Here is a 25840-nt window from a genome sequence, read left to right as displayed (position 1 = left end):
TCGAGTGGAAAGAACCAGTTCTGCTTTCGTCCCTGTTGCTGTGTCCTCCAGGCTCAGAGATACCCATAGTCCTTTTCGTTCGTTCACACACACACAGCCCAGCTAAAGGAAAGATTTGCTCACGAGTTTAGGCCTCAGACTCGCACAAACACATTCAGCTTTTCAACCGATAAGGGAAGAGCCAAGGGACCCAGTGCCCCTGCTCCTGGATGGTGGAGGAAGACAGAAGATCCAGGGAAGCCTGGCAGTATTGGAAAGCCCCTCGCTAGGATCTCAAAACGGTGCCACTGAAGCTCCGTTAGACAGAGCACCTCCTTAGCCCCTTGGCTGGCCGGAGGCAGCTGCTGCACGCGTGACAGCCATGATGGTTACAGCGATGAAACGGAGGAAGAGGGGGACTCCGCCCCCTGTGTGCGTGCTGCTGCGCTGTGCTGGCTCCCGCCTGCTCTCACTCTGTGCTCCGAGGCCCTTGGAGGAGGAGCTTACAGACGAGCAAATTGTTCACATTTGGTTATAAGGGCAAGTGAGGACCCCTGAAATGTGCCTTTGCCCCTCGCCAGGGAGGAGGAAGGGGAGGCTGCTTGCCTGGACCTGCCTCTCCCTGAAGTGGAGAGCAGGCACCGCTGGGATAATTGTGGCTTGGTAGCCCCTGGGGGTGTCTTCCCTGTCCTGGGCCTGGGCATACTGCAGGAGGAGGGGATGGACCACCTTGGGCCCTGGGGAGGGCACAGCCCGTGTCCCCCTCAATGCGAAGCCAGCAGGAACGGCAGCCTACGTGTAGAGGCAGCAAAGCCCGTTCAAACTGTTTATTTCCTACAGGGTCCAGGCAAGGGTGTAGGGTGACAATACAGAGCTTGGATTTCAGGAGCAGCCCCACCCTGGGGACGAGGAGGAGCCCCCCTGCTTTGGCCTGCACAGGGTGACTAGTAGGGGTGGGTCCGGGTGTGCTCCATGATGGTGAGAATCGCCAGCCACGTCTCCTGGGCCGTGGGGATGATCTGGGAGGCTGGCAACAGGAAGCCGTAGCGCCCGGTGTCGCGGAGCTCAAAGCTGAAGGCATACTTGATGCCTCTGTCGTAGGCCCAGTCCACGGTGATCCCGCTGGCCACATCTAGAAACCAAAGGGCCAAGAGGTGCCCCCAAGAGGAAGAAGGAGGTGCAGCCCCAAGGCAGAGATGCACCCTGAGGAGAAAGGGGACCCTGGAGCCCACCCCCGAGCCCAGGCCACACCACGCTCCCAGGCTCAGGCCTCCTCCCGGGCAACCCCCTGACCACCATGGCCACCTCGAGCTCTACACAGGAAAGCTCTGGGAGGCCTCCAGACATAGGCTCTTCCCCCCTCAAAGCCTCTGCAGTGAGCCAGGCACTGGGGGCCATGCATTCATGCTGCACAGAGCAGCCGCTGGGGGACCATTGTCCACCCCTGTGTCCAAGTGTAGGAAGCAGATTAGGCCAGCCCAGCTAGATCAAGGGACTACCAGGCAGCTCAGAGCTGCACGTGCCCAGCCCCAGGGGCATGTGGGATCTGGAGCAGTGGCCAGGGGAGCTTCACTCACAAAGGGTGGTGCTGATGCTGCCAAAAATATACTCGATGCCGTGGACCTCGTACAGGGCCTTCACTGCACCCTTGGCAAGATGATACTGCAAAGAAAACATCCCAGGGGATGAGGCTGGAGCTCCAAGTGGCTCTGCCCGGGCCCCAGCACCCTCACCCGCACGTCAGCCTCAGGAGTTGAATGTGCAGAGAGCACTGGAGACCGAGGACTGCAGCAGCCCTGGCTTCCAACTCAACCACACCTGAGAGCCACAGCCTCCCCACCTGCCGTCTGTGGTGTCTGCTGGTCCACACCCCTGGCTGGGGATGGGGGATCAGTCAGATTTCCCTGGGGAGGTGCCTCCTTCTCCCCTACGTCCAGAGCAGCCAATCTCACCAACTCTTCTTGGTTTGCCACAGGCTGCAGAGAGTGGCCGTAAGGGTACATGAGCATCTGGGAGTAGCTGTGGATGGAGATGAGAGCCTTGACGTTCCCGTGGCCCGTAATGAAGTTCACGATGGCAGCCACCTCGGGCTCCGACTGCGGGGAAGGCCCGTGGTAAGTCTCTGAGCAGGGGTTGTTGTTAGAACCATTTCCTGGGAATGAAGAAAACCACCCAAAGGGTCAGCACGCCTGAGTGTGGCAGAGACAGCTGGGGCTCACAAAACACCCATGCAGCCCCCTCATTTCCCAGACTCCTTTGCAGTTTGGCGGAGGACATACGACATCTGACCAATGAAAGGTGAACAGAAATGATGAGGCAGTTCTGATCTGAGATTTGTTAGAAGCCAGCGTGACTTCTCCACACTGTCCCCTGTGTGGCAGGAGGCAAAAGATTCCAGAAAGACACAACCTCCTGGATCCCTCTGTCACCACTGGCAGAGAACGTCTAAGGACAGTTACCTAAGCACGTTGGACTCTGAGTGCATGAAAAATGAGCTTTATTATGTAGAAGCCACTGGGGTTTGGAGGGGTGCTTGTTATCGCTGCGTACCCTAGTCTAATACCCTGGAAGCAGGAGGCCGCCCCACGGCCCTGCAACTCCAGAGCCCTGCAGGAAGCTCCCTTGGCTTGCTCTTCTGATCGAGTCCTGGCTGAGGCTCCTTAGAAAGGCAGGCCTGCCTCAGAAGGTGCATTCAGAAACCCCAAGTCTCTCCCTGGTCTCCGCTTCCCCACTTCATCAGCGATCCTTTTGACCTGATTCCTTCCTGGGTTCTCTGTCCCTTGAACGCTCAAATGTGGTATCTGCTTGGGCTTGGCCCAGCTGTGGCCCCAGGAGCTCCAAGGACTTGGGCCAGGAGAAGAGAGAACAGATCCCCACAGCTGCCTGGCTCACAAATGCAGAGAGGCCCTTGAGCCTTTGCTTCCCCCGCCTCCTTTCTTCCTCTCCAACCCTCCTGCTTCCTTCTACCCCTCAAAGGGTACGTTAGGGAGGGCTGGCCTGGGCTGGCCAAGGGTCAGGGATATGTGTGAGAGAAGCGATCCCAGCTCCTCCTCTCCCGTCTGCTCCCTGAAATGGCTGTGCCCAAGCCTGGTCCAGAGGCTGGGGACTGCCCCAGCTACTTCTTCCATTGTTTGTTGTTTATTTGAAAGGCTGAGAGACAGGAAGAGAAGGGTGGCAACAGGGAAAGAGTTTCCATCTATTGGTTCACTCCCCAAAGGCACACAACAGCCAGGGAAGGGCCAGGTTGAAGCCAGGAGGCTGAAACTCAATCTGGGTCTCTTAATGTGGGTGACAAGGACCCAGGTACTTGACCCGTCACTTGCTGCCTCCCAGGCCATATTAACAAGAAGCTAAAATAGGAAGTAGAGCCGGGACTCAAACCCAGGCCCTCTGATGTGGGATGTGGGCATCTAAGTGGCATTTTAACCACCATGCCAAATGCTATCCTCCATTCTTTTTTATCTGAAAGACAAGACAAACATATCTCCCATCTGCTGGTTCACTCCTCAAATGCCTACAACAGCCAGGGCTGTCGGGCCAGAGCCAGAAACCAGAAATGCAGTCCAGGTCTCCCACAGGGTGAGATTTGAGGCATCATCTGCTGCCTTCCAGGGTATGTATTAGCAGGAAGCTGAAATTGGGAATGGAGCTAGGACTCGAACACCCTAACTGTAGGCCATCCACTTGTCCCTACCCCAAGTTCTGAAACCCCCTGAGGAGGCCAGAGCACCCCTCTTGAGCCCAGGCAGCAGGCTGGCCCATGGACAGTCCAGATGATGCTGCAGAAACACAGAAGCCTGCCCTCCCCAAGAAGAGGGCGGCATGAGGGGCAGGATGGTCTACAGCCGAGACATTACACAGCAATTAAATTAAGGCAATATTAAAACCATAAACAAAACCTTCCTCGCCTGAGTCACCAGCCCAGACACATGCACACACCGCTTCTGGCCCTAGGCTAATCCGTCACTAGAGTGCCCCTTCTCGCTTTGCCTGGCTCTGCCTGGAGTGGAGGACCCAGGCTCAAAGGGGATGTGCCTGCAGAGAGCGAGGGGGTGAGGGGCAGTCCCCCAGGCTGCAGTGGGCCCCACTAACAGTGGCCCTGTTTGTTATGTCTGCCGGGAGCCTCTGCACCTGCTATGCTTGATGAATGACAAGCAGCAACAGATGAGCAGAGCGGGAAGGCTGAGAGCTTTGTCTGCGTTTGCAGCCCACGCACGCAAAGCAGTTCCCCTGCCAGCGACCAGGTGGCTTTGCCCAAATATGGAGAAACACTTCAGGCCATTAGTTCTGGTTGGAGCTAAGCAGAATAAACTAATCTTCCCCTGACCAAATGGGAATTAGCTGCCTGCCTCTCTGACGTTCACCGTCAAGGTCCTCTGAGCCTGCCTGTTTCACAAGTACCTGCTAATGGATTCATTAGCTATTTATTTTTCCTTCTCTAAAAATGTAATTTGTAGCGAGGGGAAATCTTGGGAAGGACATGGTGAATTATTCAAAGCAGTCATCTTTGGGTAGTGGGATTATGGGAGCTTTTTGCCCCCTCTGGGCTTTTCTTTTCCATAATTGTTTTTTTTTTTTTTTTTACAATGTATACGTATGGATTTTTTTTTCCTGTGGAAAAATCCGCAAAAGTTATTTTCTTTAAGAGGTAATTTGTTTTCTGCCAGCTGGTATAGCTCTGGGCACTCATCTGGTCAGCTCTGAGGGGCCCATTTGGATGCTGAGATCTGGTCATCGGGAGGTGGAGACCCCACATTTCACACAGTCTCTTTCCCTCCCACGCCTGGCCATACTCAGACCCTGCAGCAGGGAACTCGCACCCAGCGCTTTCAAGCCATCCGTATTTTTCAAGAACAGACCCCCAAGAAGCCAGATTTCCAAAGCAGTGGACATGCAGATCTAGAATGTTCTGTTGTATTGGTTTGGCCACCAGCCTGTGGCTCTGCTTGTCCACAGCAATGGCACTGTGTCCTGGGGACTGTGGCTGCCCCATCTGGGGCAGGAGTGTGTCTATTCTGGACACTCCATCCTGGCTGAACTCAGCTGCCCACCCACCAAACTGCTGCATTTCCAGGGTCCATGCACCTGTCTCGGGGCTTGCCGGAGGCTTCCGTTTGCCCCCCAATCCCCCTATCCCTGGCAAGAGACCTTCGGAGAAGAACATCAGGGAACGCAGGAGGAAGCTGCCCAGCCTTCACTGGGATCTGGTAGCTCTTCAAGTAGCCATTCGTTGGAAACAGTAATGGGTCAAACATGAATACCGGGTACAAGCCACTCTATTTTGAACTATTGCTTGGCCTCCCAAAGGGCAGTTTGCAGGCCACAGCTCTCAGGAAATGAGTTCAGAGGAATTTCCTTATTGTACACACTAAGGGGAAGACTGGCAGCATTTTAGGGGCACTTTAAACTGGTTTTAAACAACAGGCAAGGCCACTTCGTACCTCCTTATACCTTTCTCTGCCGTATTTAGGATTTGACCCTTGAAGTTTGTCTTCATTCAGGGGCTGGGAGCTCCCTTGAAAGTTCCCGTGCAGGTGTTGCCTAAGTATACCTCTAACACACATGTGTTGCCTCTTCCCACATCCCACAGCCAATCTTAGGAACGCACTTGCTTGTCCTCGGCCATGACTCACGAATTATTAGCTAATGATGACATTTGTCCGTACCTCCCAAGTTATGGGTCAACGTAATCTGACTGCCTGGGAGGGCCAGCCAAGGACCAAGAACTCTAGTCCCACCCCCAAGACCAACAGGCTGCTGTACCTCCAAAGCCCGAATTCCAGTTCCTGTTGAGATCCACACCAATGCAGAAGATGCCAGGTCTTGTGGACTTGTTCTTCCGCCACAAGCGGTTCTGAGAAAGCCCAAATCAGGTGACCCCATTCACTGGGCCAACTCCCAAGGTTGGGAGCCTCTGACATGCCGGCCTATGAAGGGGGTCTGGTGGGGCAGGGAGGAGCAAAGGCCAGGACCTTCTGGGATCAAGATGGGGTTGGCGTGGGACTGAGCCAAGGCTGCAGATCTAGTACTGATGGCTGAAGTCAGGGTCTGGGGAGAGGCTTGAGCACAGGCCACCAGTGGTGGTCTTCCTGGGGCAAGGGGTAGGAGCTTGGGGGCCAAGAAGCTGCAACTACAGTACCTCCCACCCTCAGGGAAACTGTCTGCGAGGACCCCTGGAGGGGCTGGCTGTCAAGGCCACAGCAACCCTTCCCTGGCCCCCCACGTGCCCCAGGTGCCCTCACCATGCTGTGCGTAAAAGCAAAGCCATCAGGGTTGGTGACAAGCTCTATGAAGATGTCCATAGCGTTCAGTATGTCTGTCAGCACACCTCCTTTACTATATTCATTGACAATCTGCAAGAGAGGGTGCGGAGTGGGAGGCCCTGCTGGGCTCTCGGAGGAGGAGGAGCTGGACATTTGCACAGCGGGTGGCCCAGGAAGATGCAGCATCAGGCCATGAAGTAGCACCTCTGTGCAGAACCAAAGGCTTGGCTGTCAGACAACTAGAAGGCGGAGGATCCGTGTGGGCTGGGTGCTGCCGAAGGCCCACACACAGCGGCTGTTCTAGAGAATGGGAGGGGACAGAGCACCCTGGATTTCAGGGTGAGTTTTTCCAACTTGTTGGGCCCTTGAGGAGTCAGGTAGCCCCACTCCACCCCAGCCCCCAGTTCCTGCCCCATTCCCAGTTGCCCTTTGCTACCGGTCCTTGCTGACCTTCTTGGCAATCCAGATGCCGGTGGCATGGGTAATCCACTCCCGAGAATGGATTCCAGTGTCAATCCAGATGGCTGGGCGCTGAGAACCTCCAGTGCTGAACTAGGGAGAAGAATCGGGCCCCCACCAGAGATTTGAGCAAAGCAGCAGTGACGTTGTCCTGGGCTGACCACAGGGAGACCTGGTACTTCCCCACTTCCTCACTGCCTAGGCCCAGTGTGCTTAGCCCAAGAGAGGATGCGTGTGCAGGGACCTTTCTACACTCCCATGATGTGCACACGTGTGAGGTCCCTAGGCCCTGCAGTGGTACTGTTGCAGGGCAAAGCACAGGATTTCTCAGGGTGGACAGCATCTTAAGACGAGTGCTTCTAGCTTTAATCTGCACATTAATCCCATGGAAATCCTACTAGATGCAGATTCTGATTCAGTAGGTCTGGGAGGAATCTAACATGCTCCCGGGCGACGTGGGTGCTGCCATGCAAGCACCACAGTTGGAGAGGCAAGGTCTTAGATCACATTCAAGAGAGAAGACGACAGCCCCTGGGGGAAGTAGAAGCAGGGACAGGTGAGGTCAGTGCCACGCTGAGGCCACGTGGCTGCTCGGAAGCATCCACCAGAGCATGCTGAGAGCAGTAGCATCTGGCTTCCCTGGTGGCTGGTGCGTGGCCCACGCCCCTGAGTGCTTCTTAGGGCACCTGCCAAACATCATTTTCCAGCCGTCTTTGCACCCACCCATCTTCCATCATGACCAAGGAAACTGCAGCTGCCATGTTGGCATACACTTCTGTTCCAGTGGCCCCTGTGAAGGGTGAGGAGTTCCCCCATCATCTGGGGCTGTCTCAGCCAAATGGCCTCAAGCATTTGCAAATGACCCATGGCCCTCTGCTCCCATTGTGGCACATGGAGCCCCTGAGGTAACCGGAAGAACGCTGTCTCACCACACTCACACCCACTTCAGGTGGCAGATGCCCTGCCGCAACCCTCCCACTGCTTCCTGACCAAGGGCGTGCGAGGTCACTGCACTGTCACCTGTCCATGCCCACGAGGGTGAGTCCCTGAATGCCATCATCCTAAAGCTTGTGCGTCACTTGAGGACAGGAGTACACACACCTTTCTGCTCCCCGCAACTCCCACCCGCCGCTACCTGCCAGGAGCTCAGTCTGGTACCAGAGGCTGTCACCACACCGCCCACTGGTTGGCACCGAGCTTTTACCTTCAGGACAAGAATGGACCGATTCTCAAAGCTGTTGCCAATGTGAATCTTTGAGACTATGTCTGAATGCTCAGTCACAAGGTTGTCGATCCAGCTGTAGATCTGAAAGCAATGATGTTGATCGGACTGGGGTTAAACAGGGAGAAAAGTGACACCCAGGACCTCTCTGAATAGTCTCCTTAACCCATCCCACCCTCAATACTCTCCCACCTCCCATGGATCTAAGAGAACACAGATCAAGAACTGTAAAATCAAGGTGGGCATGTGGTGCAGCATTTAAGACACCACTTGAGGAGGAGGGCCCTAGTGCTTGGGCCCTGCACCCACATGGGAGACCAGGAGGGAGCACCTGGCTCCTGGCTTCTGATTGGTGCAGTGCCAGCCGTAGTAGCCATTTGGGGAGTGAACCAATGGAAAAGGAAAACCTTTCTCTGTCTGTCTCTCTCTGTCTAACTCTGCCTGTCAAAAAAAAAAAAAAGACACCAGCTGAGACACCCGTATCTCGTATTGGAGTGCCTGGGTCCCTAGCTCTACTCCCAGTTCCAACTTCCTGCTAATGTGGACCCTGGAAGCAGCAGATGTAGTTGACTCCCTACAACCCATGGGGGAGACCCAGGTGGAGTTCCTGGCTCCTGCTTACGCCTGACCCGGCCCCAGCTGTTGAGGGCATTTAGGGAGTGAACCAGCATTCAATCTCATTCTTTCTCTCTCTTTTACAGCCTTTCAAGTAAAAACAATTTTTAATGCTTAAAAAAAAAGGAAAAAAATAGCAAAAATAGATGTCCTTCGGGCTAAGGGCATTTAGGTGTGGTCTGGCTGGATTCACAAGCTCCTCCTCTCTGTGCAGAGCTGTGCCTTTGCCTGGGAGAACAGCGTGTGCTGAGTCCGCTCAGATCTCCAGGGCAGCCTGTCTTGTTGGAAATTCTCTCTCATCTCCATTCTTTGGCCCGTTCAATCCACCTGACAGATCTCACAGCCCTTGCTGTTTATCTTCTTGCCCCTTTTAGGCTCTAACTAAAGACAGGGTTCGGGCTTTACTGATTTTTGACATCAATAGTGACAGACTATATTTATTCGCTCTCTTGTCTTTTTCAGTACTCTGGGGCCACTGTTACAGGTCTTGTGGAAGGGGAAAAGTGGTGATGATAACAGAGTGGATGTCTGTATAATGTCACATTTTTCATGCATAAAATAAGATGTGTGCCTTAGTTTATTTTACAGTGGACATCCCCGTGCCCTCATTGCATGGCCTCCTTTGTAAACAAGTCACAATCAATAATACCTGTCCTGGTTGGTAGTAACTGCAGCCGTGAGCTTCCCCAAATAAAGACGACTCTAGTTCTACAAACCTTGCCCTCCAATGTTCCTGGCTTCTTGTTCCTTATTTCCTGAGGCACCCACAGCTGGGGGCCACTTAGCACCAGTACTGGACATGGAAAAGTCGAGACTCCTGGATCTCTAGCCAGAGGCTTTGCTAAGGAAAGCAACCTCCATTTGCTCTGTTCTGGCCTACCGTGGGTCTGTGCCTCAGTGCTCTGCCTCCTGGACTCATTGCTGGGCTGTGCACCTCCCTCTTGGACTCATTGCTGGGCTGTGCACTTGCCTCCTGGACTCATTGCTGGGCTGTGCACCTGCCTCCTGGACTCATTGCTGGGCTGTGCACCTGCCTCCTGGACTCATTGCTGGGCTGTGCACCTGCCTCAGGCTGTGCTGCTGAGCTGCAGTCCCCTCTATCTGAATCCTTAAACTGAACGTCCACCTGACCTTCATCTTGTGTCTGCCCCACACTCCTCATGGGTCATTCACAGTCTCCCACAGACCCCGGGGTCCTCACTAGTTCCTGCCTGAGTCCAGAGACTTTTGGGGCCCTAGAACAAGTGAGTCAGGAGCATGGCTGGGCAGACCTACCTCCTCCAGGGTATGGTAAGAGGAGTAACTGAAGCTACTGGTGCTACGCTCCAGCCGGCGGGATTTTGCCATGGTTTCTCTCTCCTCATCCAGAAGAACCTAGGAGACAGAAACACGTGTTGGGAGGGCAGGGCAGGGCTGGGCCATGCCAGCCATGCCTGTTCTGAGCGCTACAGCAGGTGACGGTGTCAACACAGAATGAGCCACTGAGTGTGAGCTGTGCACAGAAGGGGTGCTGGGTGGCTGGGTTATTCTCCCAGAATGAGCCACTGAGTGTGAGCTGTGCACAGAAGGGGTGCTGGGTGGCTGGGTTATTCTCCCGCCTGCCAAGCTGGCATTCATGCTGCCATTTCCCACAGGAGTCTAGAAAGCTGGATTCTGTGTCTGCTTTTGCCACTTGCTGTGGCCTTAATTTTCTCAGGTTTTTTTTTTTTTTTTTCTGACTGGCAGAGTGGACCGTGAGAGAGAGATAGAGAGAAAGGTCTTCCTTTACCGTTGGTTCACTCTCCAATGGCCGCTGCAGCCGGCGCGTTGTAGCCAGCACACTGAGCTGATCCAAAGCCAGGAGCCAGGTGCTTCTCCTGGTCTCCCATGCGGGTGCAGGGCCCAAGCACTTGGGCCATCCTCCACTGCCCTCCCGGGCCACAGCAGAGAGCTGGCCTGGAAGAAGGGCAACCAGGACAGAATCTGGTGCCCCGACTGGGACTAGAACCAGGTGTGCTGGCACCGCAGGCGGAGGATTAGCCTAGTGAGCCATGGCGCCAGCCAATTTTCTCAGTTTTAAAACTGGGATAGCAGCACCTGCCTTGCCACCTCACAGGATAAAATGGAATAACAGATGCGAAGGTGTTTTTGAGAGGATGCTCACAGTCTGCTGCCAACATTGCTTTTGCCCTCTATACGTACTGTTACGTCAGGTCCAGGCTGAACCACGTGCAGTGATGCCTCTGGGGTGGGGAGAAGAGGGCTTCTCTGACCCCAACATCAACCCTACCCCCAGGAAGCAGCCTAGACAACTGGTATCTAAGCCAAAGCCAGTCCCAATAATTGTTTTCTTTTTAAATATTTATATACTTATTTAAAAGGCAGAGTTAGAGAGAGAGGAGGAAAGACAGAGAGATCTTCTATCTACTGGTTCGCTCCCCGAAATGGCTGCAATGGCCAGGGCTGGGCCAGGCCGAAACCAGGATCCAGGAGCTTCTTTTGGGTCTCCCACGTGGATGCAGGGGCCCAGCCACTTGGGCCATCAACTGATGCTTCCCGAGGTGCATTAGCAGGGAGCTGGATAGGAAGTGGAGCAGTTGAGACTCAAATAGGCACCCATATGAGATGCTGGCATCCCAGGCAGCAGCTTAACCTGCCTTGCCACAAAGCCGGCCCCCAGATCATTATTAACGTGCTAGTGGTCTTCGATTTACCTCTTAACAGTATACCTCCTAAACTGTAGTATAGGTGAACCAAAAGCACATTCTCAGTATACATTTGGCATTGGCACTCAGCCCTCATGTGGCACTTAGGACTGACCATGGGGAAGTAGAGGGCCTGGGTTGGGTCGACCACTCACTGTTCAGACTACCCATTCCATCCTGGGACACTTCCCAGCTTAAATCTCTGTGAGATGGGCAGGTGACCTTTCCACAAGCCCGTACCCTCTGCTCTGGTTTGAAGGTGTCCCCCAAAGTTTATGCACTGGAAACACAGTCCCCAGTGCAGTAGGGTTGAGAGGTGCGACCTGCACATGGTGAGTAGGTCATGAGGGCTCCCTCTCATGAGTAGACCATGTGGCTGTGGATTCATTATTGAGAAAATGGGTTTGTTAACAGAAATGAGTTTGAATCTCTGTCTACCTGTCTCTTTTTCTCTTGCTCTCTTGCTTTTCTACTTTTTAAAAAATATTTATTTATTTTATTTGAAAGTCAGAGTTATACAGAGAGAAGGAGAGGCAAAGAGAGAGAGGTTCACTCCCCATTTGGCTGCAATGGCTGGAGTTGCGCCAATCCCAAGCAAGGAGCGAGGAGCTTCTTTTGGTTCTCCCACATGAGTGCAGGGGCCCAAGAACTTGGGCCATCCTCTACTGCTTTCCCAGGCCATAGCAGAGAGCTGGATCAGAAGCAGAGTAGCTGGGACTCAAATTGGCACCCATATGGGATGCTGGCACTGCCGGCGGTGTCTTTACCCGCTATACCACAGCGCCAGCCCCTTGCTTTTCTACTTTCATCATGGCATGACTCAGGAAGAAGGCCCTCACCACATGCAGGTCCCTCGACCTTGGACTTGCCATTCTCTAGAACTATAAGAAATACTCTATTGTCTGTAAATTAGTACCATGTATTCCATTATAGCAGCACAAAGCAGACAAAGACCTCCATATAGTGGGAGGCAGGGCATCCCAGGATTCAGCAGACTGTCCGGTGTGGGATGTGGTTAGGCCCTCCCACCCCAGAGGGTGATGAGAAAGCACCCTCATCAACCCAAAAGGTGCCCCTTGCTTGCAGCGCTAGGTCACAAGTAAGTCTCAATGGTGCCTCAGACTTCACAGTTACCAAGTGTCTCTGTGCTCTTGATCTCACTTGACCTGGTCAGAAGGCCAGATGACCATCTTTAGAGAGAGGCAGACTGGGAAAGTGAAGAGACCTCATGGCAAAGCTAGCAGGTGGCAGAGGTGAGATAAGAACCAGACATCCTATTCCCAGCCTTGGGTTCCTTAAGACCAGCTACCAAAACTAAAGGTGAACAATAACAATATACATACCTACACAGGCCTGTCTGTCTGAAAGCATGCCCATGTATGCAGATGTGCAAAATGTAGACAACAGCTGAAAACTCCATTGTACTACTTTTGCAATTAAAGTTTTTTTTTTTTTTGGGGGGGGGGGGGTGGGCAGCGCTGTGGCGCAGTAGGTTAATCTTCCACCTGCGGTGCCGGCATCCCATATGGATGCCAGTTCGAGTCTCGGCTGTTCCTCTTCCAATCCAGCTCTCTGCTATGGCCTGGGAAAGCAGTAGAAGATGGCCCAAGTCCTTGGGCCCCTGCACCCACCCACGTGGGAGACCTGGAAGAAGCCCCTGACTCCTGGCTTTGGATCAGCGCAGCTCTGGCCATTGTGGCCATTTGGGGAATGAACGATGGAAGGAAGACCTTTCTCTCTGTCTCTCCCTCTCACTGTCTGTAACTCTACCTCTCATATAAGTAAAGAAAAAAATCTTTTAAAAAATTTTTTTAAAAAAAAGAAATACCAAGTACCTCTAAGCATAGGAAAATAAGACACTAAAAAGACAAAATACTAGCCTGTTGGGACAAAAGGAATAATAATTTTTTGCTCTTTAAAAATTTTATTATTTATATTCAAAAGGTAGGGGGTGGAGATATTTCTTCTGTCCCCTGTTTTACTCCCCAAATGTCCACAACAGCTAGGGCTGGATCAGGCCAAAGTAAGGAGTCCAGAACTCAACCCAGATATCCCATGTAGGTGGTAGAGACCCAACCACTTTAAGCCATCTCCTGCTGCCTTCCAGGGTGTGCATTGGCAGGGAGCTGGAACCAGGAGTCTAGCCAGAACTTGAACCCAGGCACTTCAATATGGGATACAGGCATCCCAAATAACTTTTTTTTAAAATTTAAGATTTCTTTTTATTTATTTGAAAGGCAGAAGGGGATGGGGGTGAGAGAGAAGAGAGAGAGAGAGAGAGAGAGAGAGACCTTCCATCCACTCATTCGTTACACAAATAACTGTAACAGCCAGGACTGGACCATGCCAAAGCCAGAAGCCAGGAACTCCATCCTGGTCTCCCACATGGGTGGCAGGGACCCAAGCACATGTACCTTCCCAGGTCTGTTAGTGAGGAGGTGGGTGGATCACAAGTGGACCAGCCGGGACTCCAGCCGCTGCTCCAACAGAAGATGTGCGTGCTGCAGGCACAGCTTAACCTGCTGTGCTGCAACTCCACACTCCCAAGCAACACTTCAGCTGCTGCGACAAATGCCCACCTTAGATTAGGATTTTGAGCATTTTTTTCTTTTTTCTATCTTTACACTTTGGTACTGTGCTCATCCTACTTCAGGGAGGAAGGATTTTCAAGTGGATAAGTGGTAGTGAAAGCTAAAGCCCTGACAGCGAACGTGGAGTAGCAGTCACAGTCTTCCCAGGGCTAGAAAACAGCGCTGCCCCCTCCCCCTGCCTCCGTGCTACAGGTGAGGCCACTGCATAGTGACTGACATGTCCACGGGCCTGTCGGCTTGCCCACAACTCTCAAGTTCATAGATTTCAAGGTGGGACGGGAAACTGATGTTTGGGGCTCATTTTATTTGATCTTTGAGCCCTGACTACATGTATACAAGGGGTTCTAGCTGGACTGGGTGCGCTGGGGACATTCCTGCTTGGGCAAAGCTTGGACTGCTGGGTAAGTTAGACATGGCTGGCTGGAGGTGCCCTGCTGCCCACCCTGGGAAGCTCCAGTGAAAGCAATTTGTTTTCTTCCCAGGAAACCAACCCAAATCTCAGCAGCCCACCATGACCAGGGCAGGCCCGCCACTGGGGGCTGGCATCACCAGCTGTGGGCAGCAGCTGCAAGGGGACAGCAGCTGGGCCAGGGCAAGCCTGAAGCGCAAGAGCCCCAGAGGCTTGTTTCCGAGGGGCTGGTGGGGGCTGCAGGGGGAGGAAGACCAGGAAGAGAAACTGGAACAAAAGAACCTGAGAACACAGTCCTTCCCACGTAGCCACAGCCCCAGGGAGCCCCACAGGAAGACGAGCTTGGCGGCAAGTGGGAAGTCAGCAGCAAACTACGAACAGCTCTCCAGACCCTCTCACAGCCGTGTGGAGGGACGCAACCCCTCCGCACACACTGGGGACCCTCGGGCCTCACAGCTGGGCTGTGGGCCCGGGAACGTTCCTCTACTCTGGCCTGAAAACTGCACACGTGTGCTCCCTTCCCGGGGCCCAGGAACGGGAGGGGAGGAGGAAGAAGGCAGACTGATGGCAAGCACAGGTGCTAACTCCAGCCATGCCGGGCTTCTGAGGAAAAACCAAAAGACCAGCTGGCTCAGAAGTCAGCCATTTGCCTCTGTGGAAGCCACGGGGCAAGTAAGGCTTGGTGCAGATTCATTTATGGCAGGAAGGAGAGGGTGTTAAGCGAAGGGCAGCAGGTCCAGGTTGGTGGAGAGGGGGAAGCTGGGTCCCCGTGTGAAGCCGGGGTCTGAAAGGAGCAGGACCCTTCAGCCACTCGGCTCCTGCCGCAGGCATCCAACAGGTGCACCCCATGGGGACACAGGGTGCAACCGTGGCGGCCTCCTCTCCACAGCGTCTCTGGCCTGCTCCTCCATGCCTGCCATTTGTAATAGCTGCCACGAGACATGGCAAGTAGCAACAGAGCTGATGTCCTTACAGCAGAGGTCAAGGCTGAACCTTGAGGTCGTGGTGTCGCTGCCCAGAGGACAACAATTTTGAAGAATTACAGTGCTGACTTGCCTCCGAGGAGGCAGATGGCACCAGAGTAGAGTATGGGCCCCGGAGTCAGACTAAACCCTGATGCTGACACCAACTTGGGCAAATTACCAAAGTCCTGTGCCTCAGTTTCCTCTCATTGGACGGGGACCACGTTATCATATACTTTAGCCCACAGTGAAAAGCGCTCTCCTGAGAGTGAGAAGGCTAATCCTTGTAAAATGCTTCTACTATGGCCTGGCACATCATAAATGCTGGTAGGTGTTAGCTATAACGATGGCGACGGGAGTGAAGGTTGTGATGACAAGGATGACAATGACAACCCTTGGGGTGACTCCAGGGTTGCGTGGTGAATCAGCAGCAGGCATGGCCGGGAAGTCCAGACTCCCCCAGAGGGGATATGGCATCTCCAGGACTCCCCACTTCAGTGGTCACTGCGGGGTCAGCACCGGCCTCTCGTGTGGTTCCTCCTCCCCCTAGCACTGCCCCTTTCGTCCCTGCCTTCTGCAGTCCTTGCTGTCCCCTGTCCTCTTCAGAGCTGCCACTCAACCCACAAGGTCCAACAGCGTTTCCACTTCAACACTCAGCAATCCCACAAGGTCACATTGTGTGCTGGGCACTAAACATGTGGCAGCCAACAAACTGCCTGTCCTCATGGAGCTTAAAGTCCAGTGGGGAGCCGGGAAAACAAATGAGATAAAAATTTTGGTTACAGGAGCTGGCGCTGTGGCGCAGCGGGTTAACGCCCTGGCTTTAAGCGCCAGCATCCCATATGGGTGCCAGTTCTAATCCCAGCTGCTCCACTTCCAATCCAGCTCTCTGCTATGGCCTGGGAAAGCAGTAGAAGATGGCCCAGGTCCTTGGGCCCTTGCACCTGCATGGGAGAAAAGCTCCTGGCTCCTGGCTTTGGATGGGTGCAGCTCTGGCCATTGCGACCATCTGGGGAGTGAAGCAGCGGACGGAAGACCTCTATCTCTCTCTCTGCCTCTCCTCTCTCTGTGCAACTCTGACTTTCAAATAAATAAATCTAAAAAAAATTTTCGGTTACAGAGGACGTGAGAACAGAGAAACTGCTGAGAGGAGGGAAGCGGAAGAGGGAATTGGACAAGTGAGTGAGATGATGGTATAATTTAAAGGCTAAAGGTGACATGTGTGTGACTTTGAAAGTAGCAGGGGGGCTGGTGCTGTGGCACAGTGGGTTAAAGCCCTGGCCTGAAATGCCAGCGTCCCATATGGGTGCCAGTTCTAGTCCCGGCTGCTCCTCTTCCTATCAAGTTCTCTGCTATGGCCTGGGAAGGCAGCAGAATATGACCCCTGCACCCACGTGGGAGACCCGGAACAAGCTCCTGGCTCCTGGCTTCAGATCGGCGCAGCTCCAGCCATTGCAGCCATCTGGGGAGTGAACCAGTGGTTGGAAGACCTCTCTTTCTGTCTCTGCCTCTCTCTGTAACTCTGTCTCTCAAATAAACCAAATAAATCTTAAGAAAGAAAGGAAGGAAGAAAGCAAGCAAGCAAGGAATTATCCATTCTAGGTAGAGGGACCAGAAAGCACAAAGGCCCTGAGGCAGGAGTGGCCCAGGCAGGTTCACCATCAGGGAAGCCCCTGTTTGTAGAGCAGAGTGAGCAAGGCTATGGGGCAGGGAGCAAGTCATGAGGAGCCTTGTGACCCTCTTAAGAACTTCAGTTTTCACTCTGAGTTGGGAAGCCACTGGAGGTCGTGAAGCAGAGGAGTAACTTGATTGAACTTCCATATTTTTAAGGCTGCTGTTTAGAAACCGGAACACTAAGGAAGCGAGAGCAGGGAGGGGAGAGAGTCAGAAAGCTCCTGGAGTAAGCAAGGTGAGGGATGTTGGCGTGTTGGCTCAGGGTGGAAGCATGGGGTGTGCTGAGAAGGCAGGACCCATGGGGTTTGCATGGATTAGATGTGAAGTGTGTGAGCAAGGAATCAAGAGGGCGCAAAGCGACAGGCATCTATCCTGGCAGTTGGGTACCAGTCAAGGTGCCTGTGTCCTACATCAGAGTGCCCGGGGTCCTCTGATTCTGTGGCTGGTCCTGACTCCAGCTCCTTGCTAACGTGCACCCTGGGAGGCAGCGGGCGAAGCCTCAAGTACCTGGGTCCCTGCCACCCAGTGGAGAACTGGATTGAGTTTCTGGCTCTTGCCTTTGGTCCAGCCTTGGCTCTTACAGGCATTTGGAGAATGAACTAGCACATTGGAGCTCTCTGTGTCCAACTGATTCTCAAATAAATAAATTTTAAAAAAATATTTTTTGGAAGAAAGAATGAGTGCAAGTTTGTCTGAGTGACTGGAAGGATGGCATCGCTATTTCTTGAGCTGGGGACAGCTGTGGAGGAGCAGATGGAGGAACAGGGGGCACTTGGTTTGGGCCTGCAAACCCTGAGATGCCCACGAGACACCAGGTGGAAATGCTGAGCAGGTGGTCAGCTACAGGAGCCCAGCATTCAGGAGCCAGGTGGTGACTGGAGGCATGGGATGGCAGTCATTAGAAAGCAGAAGGTGTTTAATGCCACGATCCTGGGGGAGGACATGAAAGAGAGGGCCGAGGACAGCGCTGGACGTGAAAACTGTAAGCAAGGAGCAGCCAGCGAACTTGGGAAACCCGGGACAGGGCAGTGTCCGGGACACTCCGAGAACAGATATGACTCAGGGCAGGGGAGCCAACAGTCAAGCTGCCCAAAGGAAGACTTGACCCCCAGGTGGGAGCAGGAGTTGTCAAGGGTGGCTTTAGTGTGACGAGGGGTGGGCGGTGGGCCTCAGAGGAAGGGTGGGCATGGCGAGCACGGCCCGTGCCGCTAGGAGTTTGCTCCACAGGGGAGCAGAGGGGTGGGCTGTTGGCTGGAGGGGGCAGGGAAGGGATCCAGAGGGACTCCTAAGATGGGATAAATACTTCTGAGCATGTGCTGGGAGTGAGCCAGCGGGGGGGGGGGGGGGGGGGGGTGATGAAGCAGTGTGTACACAAAATTGTATTCCACTCAAGATGGCCAGAGCATGGGTGATCTTTGTTTTCTTCTTGTGCTTTTCCCTTATTTCCAAATTATCTAGCATGAATATTTATTAATTTTGTAATCAGGAAAAAAAAGCCATTAAAATCCACAGAGCTGATTGCTCAAGTGAAGCTTTTCCATGGTGACTCATCCTAGAAAAAAAAAAAAAAAACCACCACCAAAGGGCTGAAAAGAACGAGGAGGTGAGGAAAAATTAAATGCAAATAGAGCTCACTCAAAATCAGATAATTTCTTGCCTGGCCCACCGCAATTTCCTCACTACCCCCCAGCCTGTCAGTCTTCCCGGCCCTGTCCCCAGCTCAGTGCTGTCACTGTCAGAGTGGTCTTTATGAAACGCAGAGCTGACCACGCTGGGCTCCTCTGAGGGCTCCCACAGTTCTCAGGATAAAACCCCCACCTCTTCAGGGGCAGAGGATGTCCTCTGGCCAGTCAGGGAGGGGGCCTTCGCTTCCCCAGCCCCCGGCCCCTCTTCAGCCACCATAATTACCACCTTCTCCACGTGCTCCCATAGCAACCGCTCAGCCCCGACCCCACTCTTCCCTGCCATTGTCATCACCCAGTTCCTCCCCCACCGCCCCATCCCCCCCAGACTCTCCAACTCCCCTGGATACAGGCATCGGGTTTTTCAGCTTTGAATCTCCAGCATCTTCCCCCATAGGCAGCACATGGTAGGCGTCTCTGTTATCTGCACGAGGAATGAATGGACCAGAGTGTCTCATCTTCCCCAAGCACCCCTCTGATCAGACCAAGGACAGGAGGGACCATCGCCTTCCTTAAGAAGCTCCGGTGCCTCTGGCCCCCGTGAAAACCTGTTTTGTTTTCCGTGCTCCTTCTTAGCCTGGTCTGCCAGACTCAGATTCCTGTTCCCTTCCGTCCTCACCTCCCATCCTCCATTAACTCGGCTAGCCCTTCCAAAGCCCCTGCTGAGCCTGGAGGGGTGCGAGCCAGGGGCCTGTGGAAGCAAAGACCACTGTATTACCAAGGTCCCCCTCTGGAGACACTCGTCCCGAGCCAGCCGACAGACAAACTTTCAGCAGAGAATCCCTGAGGGCTTACTCTGCAGGGGACATCAGGCCAAATACCGAGACGGAGACAACCGAAGGACAGGGAGAGTTCAGGCCTGTGCGTCTGCGTCTGAGAAAAGACTGGACACCCACAGGCTGAGCAGTGCAAAGCCCTAGCCATCCTGTAAGCCAGCCACCCTGAGCTCTCCTCCATGGACCTCTCCCCATCATCCTACAAATCAACCCCGCACACAGTTCCACCTCTCCTCACTTCCAGCTGCCTGAGCCCCAGTGTTATCTGGAGCAGGGCAGTCCAGCTTGATGGACTTGGTGACAATCCTGCCTGGCCAGGTCAGGGCTTAGAGTCCGGAACATTTTCTGGAGAGACAGTGCAGAGCCCAGAGGGGTTCTGGGCTGGGGACAACAGTAGGAGAGGACAGGCAGAAAGGAGTACGGAACACTGGGGGTGGCAGCAGTGGCTCAAAGGCAACTCCAGGGCTATCCTTGACATGGAGAAACCAACAGGAAGTTTTTTGAGACTTCGCATATCTGTTTGCCAAATGCTATGGGGTTCCCGGGGCGGGACAGAGGCCGAGAGATGCAAACTTCAAAATGGAGGCCTGGGCTAAAAATGAGAACTCAGTTCTGTTTCTTTTGATGTGGTGGCCTCTTTTGTCTGTGGGAGTTTTCCTATTTTTGTTTGTGGGGGATTTAAATAGAGAAGCATCCCCCCTCCCACATGTTGAGCGGGAAACAGATGTGCCTGATGAGGGGTGGACCCCTTTCAATGGCCCCAGAAGCCCCAGCCCTGTGCTCGCCTGGGAAAGGAATGCGGCCTAATGCGTTTATCCCCTGGCATGCGGTGTCAAGTGTGTGCTCCAGGAGGCTCCGTGTTCCCACACTGCAGACCCTGACAGGAGATCAGGGTGGACAGCACAGTCGGCGGGGAGTCTGTGTGGCCACAGTCCCCCGGGTACAGTCAGGAGCAGCATTTAGGAAGCAGGCTGTGCTGCCAGCACCTTTCAGAGGCGCTTTGGGTTGTCCTTGAAGCAAGAACCTTGAAAACAGAATTCCCTGGTGTTCAGAAAAGACCCTGTAACGAGCATGACCGAGCGGGGGCAGGGAGGTTGGGAGCCCAGGATGCTGGCTTCCTGTAGAAAGTTCACAGAAGGTGGAATTAAGATACATTTGGCGGACTCATTGTGGTGCAGCGGGTTTTAATGAAATGCAGATCTGATCCTGCACAGCAGCCTCCCGGGCAGGGTCCAGTCAGCGGGCCCCATGCAGGACACAGGGGGAAGCTGAAGACATTGCCTCTCTCTCATATTGGAGTGCCTTTGACCAGGTCCCGTGCCACTGTGCCTGGGAGGCAGCAAGGGTGGTGCAAGTACTCGAGTCCCTGCCACCCACCTGGAGACCCAGATGGAGCTCCAGTCTTCAGCCTGGCCCAGCCCCGCTATTGTGGGCATTTGGGGAGTGAACCAGCAGATGAAAGAGCTCTGTCTCTCTCTGTTACTCCTCTCCGTGTCACTCTGCCTTTCAAACATAGATGTTTATTTTGGTACTAAAAAATTGTGGACTCCATGCATAGATTTTTTTTTTTTTAATAATGTGCCTTTGCGTGAACTGCTTGAAAACCCTTCCTGTTTTCTCCCACCTCCATTCTCCCCGGCTCCCCAGCCCAGTTCTTTGCTGTTAGCTGCAAATCCTTGCAGAAGGACATTCCCCTATCAGCGTCCTTACCATCGCCACTGTGAGAGTGCTTCCCACCCCATGAACTCTGTACTGGGCTCACCTTTTCTCTGAGAAGTGTAGATTTCATTTCTCCCCTGGCATGTTCACAAACATGCAGATGGAGACTTGGTCACAAAACGCCCACTTTTTTTTTTTTTTTTTTTGACAGGCAGAGTTAGACAGTGAGAGACAGAGAGAAAGGTCTTCCTTCCATTGGTTCACCCCCAAAATGGCCACTACGGCCAGCACGCTGCGCTGACCCAAAGCCAGGACCAGGTGCTTCCTCCTGGTCTCCCATGCAGGTGCAGAGCCCAAGCACTTGAGCCATCCCCCACTGCCTTCCTGGGCCACAGCAGAGAGCTGGACTGGAAGAGGAGCAACCGGGACAGAATCTGGCACCCCAACTGGGACTAGAACCAGGGTGCTGGTGCTGCAGGCAGAGGATTAGCCTAGTGAGCCGTGGCACTGGCCAAAACGCCCACTTTTAAGCCTGTGTGTTTTCCCTCCACGTTGAGCCCAACCAGAAGGAACGTGGAAGGGGAGTCCCCAGCCTCCGTCCCAGTGTGTGTGTGTTGGGCGGGGGGCCTCACCTGGATGTCCTTTATCATGACGCTGTAAGCGAGCCCATGAGACTCCAGGTAAGCTTTGATGTCTTTCAGTTCTGAGAAAGGGACTCTCATATCCACGGGGAGGCTGGGTCTGGCTGGGCCACGCCAGAAGTCCACCTTGTTCACAAAGGAAAGAAACAAATGCATCAGTTGCACACCCAATCCTGTAGGCCCTGGGCAGAGCAAGCTGAACTTCTCTTGTACACTTAAAAGGGCTCCTGACCAGAGTGAAAAACCTAAACCTGAGCAGAAAGGCCAGGACGGTCTGGTGGTTCTTTCCCGAACGTCAAGTACCTTTGTCTTGCAGCCTCACTCACATGGCAGCGCTGTGTGGATCTGCAGAGCCCTACAGGGCTTCTTAGCAGGGAGAGTGTTCATCATCGGGGATGCTAACACAGACAAGAACCAGGCCAGAGGAGCAGATACGGGGCCAGCATTGTTAACACAGCAGTTTAAGTCACTGCTTGGGATGCTGGCATCCCATTTGGGCTCCAGTTCATACTTTACTTCCAATCTGGTTCCCTGCTAACGGTCTGGGAAAGCAACGGAAGATGGCCCAAGGACTTGGGAACCGGCATCCAAGTGGGAGGCCAGGATGAAGCTCCAGGCTTCTGGCTGCAGCCCCGGCTGTTGCAGGCATTTGGGGAGTGAACCAGCAAGTGGAAGAATCTCTCTCCCTCCTCTCTCTCTCTGACTCTAATTCTAACTCTAACTCTGACTTTCAAATAAATAAATCTTTAACAACAACAACAAAAATAGAGCCACCAGCGTTGCTCCCAATTCCAGTAGATGCAGGGCAGGCTTCAGCTGGCTCCTCACCACACCCACAGCTACTTTTCAGTTTGTAAAAGGGAGAGAATTACAGGAGGTGTCCTGAGTTCCCACCAAAAGGGACACACTTCCAAAAGGAGCAGGGCTGCGGCCTTGTTCAGAAATACCTGGCGGTTCCCACAGCCCTCATACAAAATCCTAGCTGGAGAAAATGTTTTCCACCGGGAAAACTTGCAGAAGACAAATTCTTGGAAACAAACGTTCAAGCCACCAGAGCTGAACTCGACCATGATATGGGTTTGCCAAGCTAAGCCATCACAATAGGGAACAGATGCGTCCGTTGCTGAGCCATAAACCCTCCCACCCAGAGACATATGTGTCCCCATGAGGCTTGAGGACACTCCCGCTGTGTGCAGAGCAGGTTCCCGGGCAGGGTCCCGTCAGCAGCCCCCCCCCCCCCAAGGACAGCAGAGGAAGCTGTGGGAGACACGGCCTAAAAGGCTGCCAGGCCTCCCGGGCAGGTGTGCCCAGCCGTCCCACGTGTGATCTTTCCACAGCTCTGTGAGCTTTGACAGAGACATGAGCAGGGCGGGTGTGGGGTGGGGATCCCCAGGCCCTGAGGAGGCCTCACCTTCTGGGGCTTCAGGCCCTCCAGGTCCCTGAGAAGTGAAAGCTGCTTCTCGTCTCTGGCCAGGACTCGAAGAACCTGGTCTCTGGAAAAGTGCAGGGAAGGGCAGAGACGCTGTGCAGAGGGTTCCTGGAGGCTGGCTGGCCGGCTTGGGAGAGGGGACCTGGGAAGACGTTCTGGGAGGCACAGTGCCACACAGGCTGGGAGAAGGACTCTCACTCTGGGAGCCACACAGCCCTCAGCCCAGAGCCCTGAGGACAGACCACTCAGGGGAACAAGGAAAGCCTATTGGTGCTACTGATGAGCCAGAAGCCAGGACAGGGAGAGGAGGATGGGGAAGGAGGGTGGGGGCAGGGTGTGTGTGTGTGTGTGTGTGTACACATGTGGGTAAGAACAGAATGGGTGTGGGGCTGGGAGGGCCACTGGTGGCCCCAAGAGCTCTTCTTACGGAGCCCCAGGGTCATGGAGAGATCAGGTAACCCCACCTCGCCTCATCTGAGGGTGGCTGGAGGTGGATAGGAGGCAGCATAACCAAGAGGCCCGCAGTGTGAGGACTGCTGGGGCAGATGCCCGGCCCGGTGCTGGCTCCTCCCCCTCGGGCTCAGACCCTGGAGGACGGGCTGTGTCTCCTCTGCTTTGGAGCCTGGCACTTAATTCCAATTCCAGTAGAATCCCAATCCTACTATTGGAGGGAAGACACTAGCACGTCCATCTCTGGCCAGGGTACACAGTCTTTGGGGGCTAATTAACTGCCTTAAGGATCTAAAGAAATAAATGAACACTTCATCTCCCAAAAAATGCATATCTGAAAACAGTCACCTGTGGTTTCAGGGGACTCTTGGGCACCTGAAACCTGAAGAACTCTAGTTTGAACTGCCCTGGAGCACAAAAGAAGGAGGCTCCAGAGCTAGCCGTGGGCCCGGGACAGGAACCGAAGTCACTGTTTCTCCCCCTTGATCAGGGCCCCGCCAGATGGCCCCTCTCCCCATGGCCACCACCCTCTGGTCCCACGGCTCCCCTCCCACGCTTGGGGCAGCCACTCACCCTGTGAAATTCATTTGACCCAACGCTGTTGCCAAGATAAAGCTGCAGACCAGGAGCGTCGTCCTGTGCACAGTGGGCAGCCCCGGACTGGTCCCAGGCGTGGCAGTGCCCTGCATGTTTCTTGCTCCCGGCGCCTCAGGGGCTTTCCTGGGGCCCAGGCATGGACCGGCCTCAGCACAGCACAGCACCTAAAGGCCGGTAGGGCCGGCCTGAGACAGGTGTCAGGCTCCCCCTGGGGAGACCCAGCATGGGCCTCCCATACGCCAGGCCCCAGGAGAGCTAGAGCTGCCCCCCCTTTCTAGAAGGAAGAAAGGGGAAGAAGACAAGGCCCTTGGCTCCCCTTTCCTGTCTCGACGGGCATCCAGTGCCCCCTCTGTGGACACAGGGGAGCAGCTGGTAGCCCCAGGAGTCCACTCTGTTCCTCCTTCCTCAGTGAACTCCCTCCTGGCCCCCTGGCACTGTCCTTGGGCCACATCCATTTCACACTGCTCTCAGAGAGCCACGTGTTCCACTCCTATCTAAAAGCTCAGGGCTACTGACCTAATCTCCCTAAATCTCAGTTTACTCAGCTGTCCAATGGGTTAATAATACCCCCTTCCTACCTCACAGGGCTTGGGGAGTATTGGATGAGACAACTTGGTGAATTGGCTTGACAAAGCCTGCAAAATGCAATATATTGTTATTTCAAAGGCACTAACTCTTGTCACCACTGCATTTTAGTTCAGTCCTCCCGTTGCAAGGGGAAGATGGGGAAGAGAGGAGAATGGAGAGGGGGCCAAAGGGAATATATATCGTTTGAGCAGGAGTTCAGTTGAGAGTCCCCTTGCTCTGTCTCCAGGCGGTCACCATAAGGCTGGGACAGGTAGTACATTTTCTGGTAGACAGGAAGGCCACCACCACCGATATTAGAGGTCTCAACAGTCCCCTTTATGGTCTGGGAATAGTAGGGAGAAAGCAGGGGCCAGCACCCAGAGCAGTCATGGTGGAAGGAGAAGGTGAAAGATGATGCCTGAATAGTAAAGGATGAACCGAACAGAAAATCCACGGCGGGGATGGGGGGGAGGGGGAGGCAGAGACTAAATCCAACAAAGTTGTTCAGCAGACGATGTCAACAAAAGGCCACTTAACTGTCACCAGCAATTCTTAGAAGCCCCCCTCCCCATCCATCCTTTCCCAGAATGGCCAATTAGCCGGCCAGGCGTGCAGAGAGGGGAGCTCTTTTATCGACAGAGTGCCCCGCTCCCCACCCCTCCGGCCCTACTCCATTATTTCGTGGTTCAGCTGCTCAGAGGCGCCAGACCCTCCTAGAACCCTGGCTCTGGGCATGCTCAGACAGGAACATTAGCCAAGGGTTTAAGGACCTAGAAAAGAAAGCAATTACGCTTTCCACCCAGGCAACATTCAGCCTTTGTAGCAACGGGAATAAAAGAAGCAGAACTCAGAAATGGGGAAGAGAGGGATGGAGATGGTGCTAGTCACCGAAAGCACCCAGCGTCTTCTGGTTCAAAAGCATCAATTTAAGTCACTAATAATGAGACCGCTATCCCTGAAGTTGGTTTGGGGGTGGGGAGAGGGAGAGAAAAGGAGCGAGAGCGAGAGACAGAGACAGAGAAAGGGAGAGGGACAGTTCAGAATTCTATGGCAGCACTTCCAATAGAACTTTCTGTGATAATGGAAATGTTCTGTGTTCACACTGTCTGATGAGACAGTCACTGGCAACTAGAAACGTGGCTAGTGAGACCAGGGAACTGAATTTTTACTTTTATCGGACT

At 53.9% G+C, this 25840-nt stretch overlaps 1 protein-coding gene and 1 long non-coding RNA gene across 6 annotated transcripts in view; one reads left to right on the top strand and one right to left on the bottom strand.

Moving 5' to 3' along the window:
* The window catches only part of LOC127491664 (uncharacterized), a 77491-nt gene that overhangs the window by 2085 nt on the left and 49566 nt on the right, over positions 1-25840 (top strand). For both annotated transcript variants that reach the window (XR_011387452.1, XR_011387451.1), the window contains exon 3: positions 1955-2093. This is a non-coding gene — a long non-coding RNA (uncharacterized lncRNA). The remainder of the gene's footprint in view (positions 1-1954; positions 2094-25840) is intronic.
* CPA5 (carboxypeptidase A5) lies at positions 790-25707 on the bottom strand. 4 transcript variants are annotated; one of them, XM_051848958.2, is made up of 13 exons: positions 25197-25707; positions 24671-24727; positions 24069-24256; positions 23028-23109; positions 21608-21742; positions 9814-9912; positions 7906-8007; positions 6693-6794; positions 6222-6332; positions 5743-5833; positions 1932-2131; positions 1557-1641; positions 790-1111 (listed from the first exon to the last, which is right to left on the bottom strand). In XM_051848958.2, the coding sequence occupies exons 3-13, from the start codon at positions 24182-24184 to the stop codon at positions 924-926; spliced, it is 1311 nt and encodes a 436-aa protein (XP_051704918.1). In that variant the 5' UTR covers positions 24185-24256; positions 24671-24727; positions 25197-25707; the 3' UTR covers positions 790-923. The 4 variants fall into 4 exon arrangements, with proteins under 4 accessions (XP_051704918.1, XP_051704916.1, XP_051704917.1 ...); XM_051848956.2 differs by having other exon boundaries at positions 24069-24277; positions 25197-25706; XM_051848957.2 differs by having other exon boundaries at positions 24069-24277; positions 25548-25705.

Source organism: Oryctolagus cuniculus, chromosome 3 (assembly GCF_964237555.1).
Source record: "Oryctolagus cuniculus chromosome 3, mOryCun1.1, whole genome shotgun sequence".
Taxonomy (NCBI): domain Eukaryota; kingdom Metazoa; phylum Chordata; class Mammalia; order Lagomorpha; family Leporidae; genus Oryctolagus; species Oryctolagus cuniculus.
This window is presented reverse-complemented; position numbering and strand designations above follow the sequence as displayed.

Bases quoted from the DNA above. Each gene is read 5' to 3' on its own strand.
- CPA5 (XM_051848958.2), bottom strand. From the start codon at position 24,184: ATGCAGGGCACTGCCACGCCTGGGACCAGTCCGGGGCTGCCCACTGTG. The intron at 23,110-24,068 runs GTGAGTGGCTGC...GCACTTTTCCAG, and splicing joins GGTCAAATGAATTTCACAGG to AGACCAGGTTCTTCGAGTCC. The intron at 6,795-7,905 runs GTAAAAGCTCGG...TCTTCTCCCTAG, and splicing joins GGTCCATTCTTGTCCTGAAG to TTCAGCACTGGAGGTTCTCA.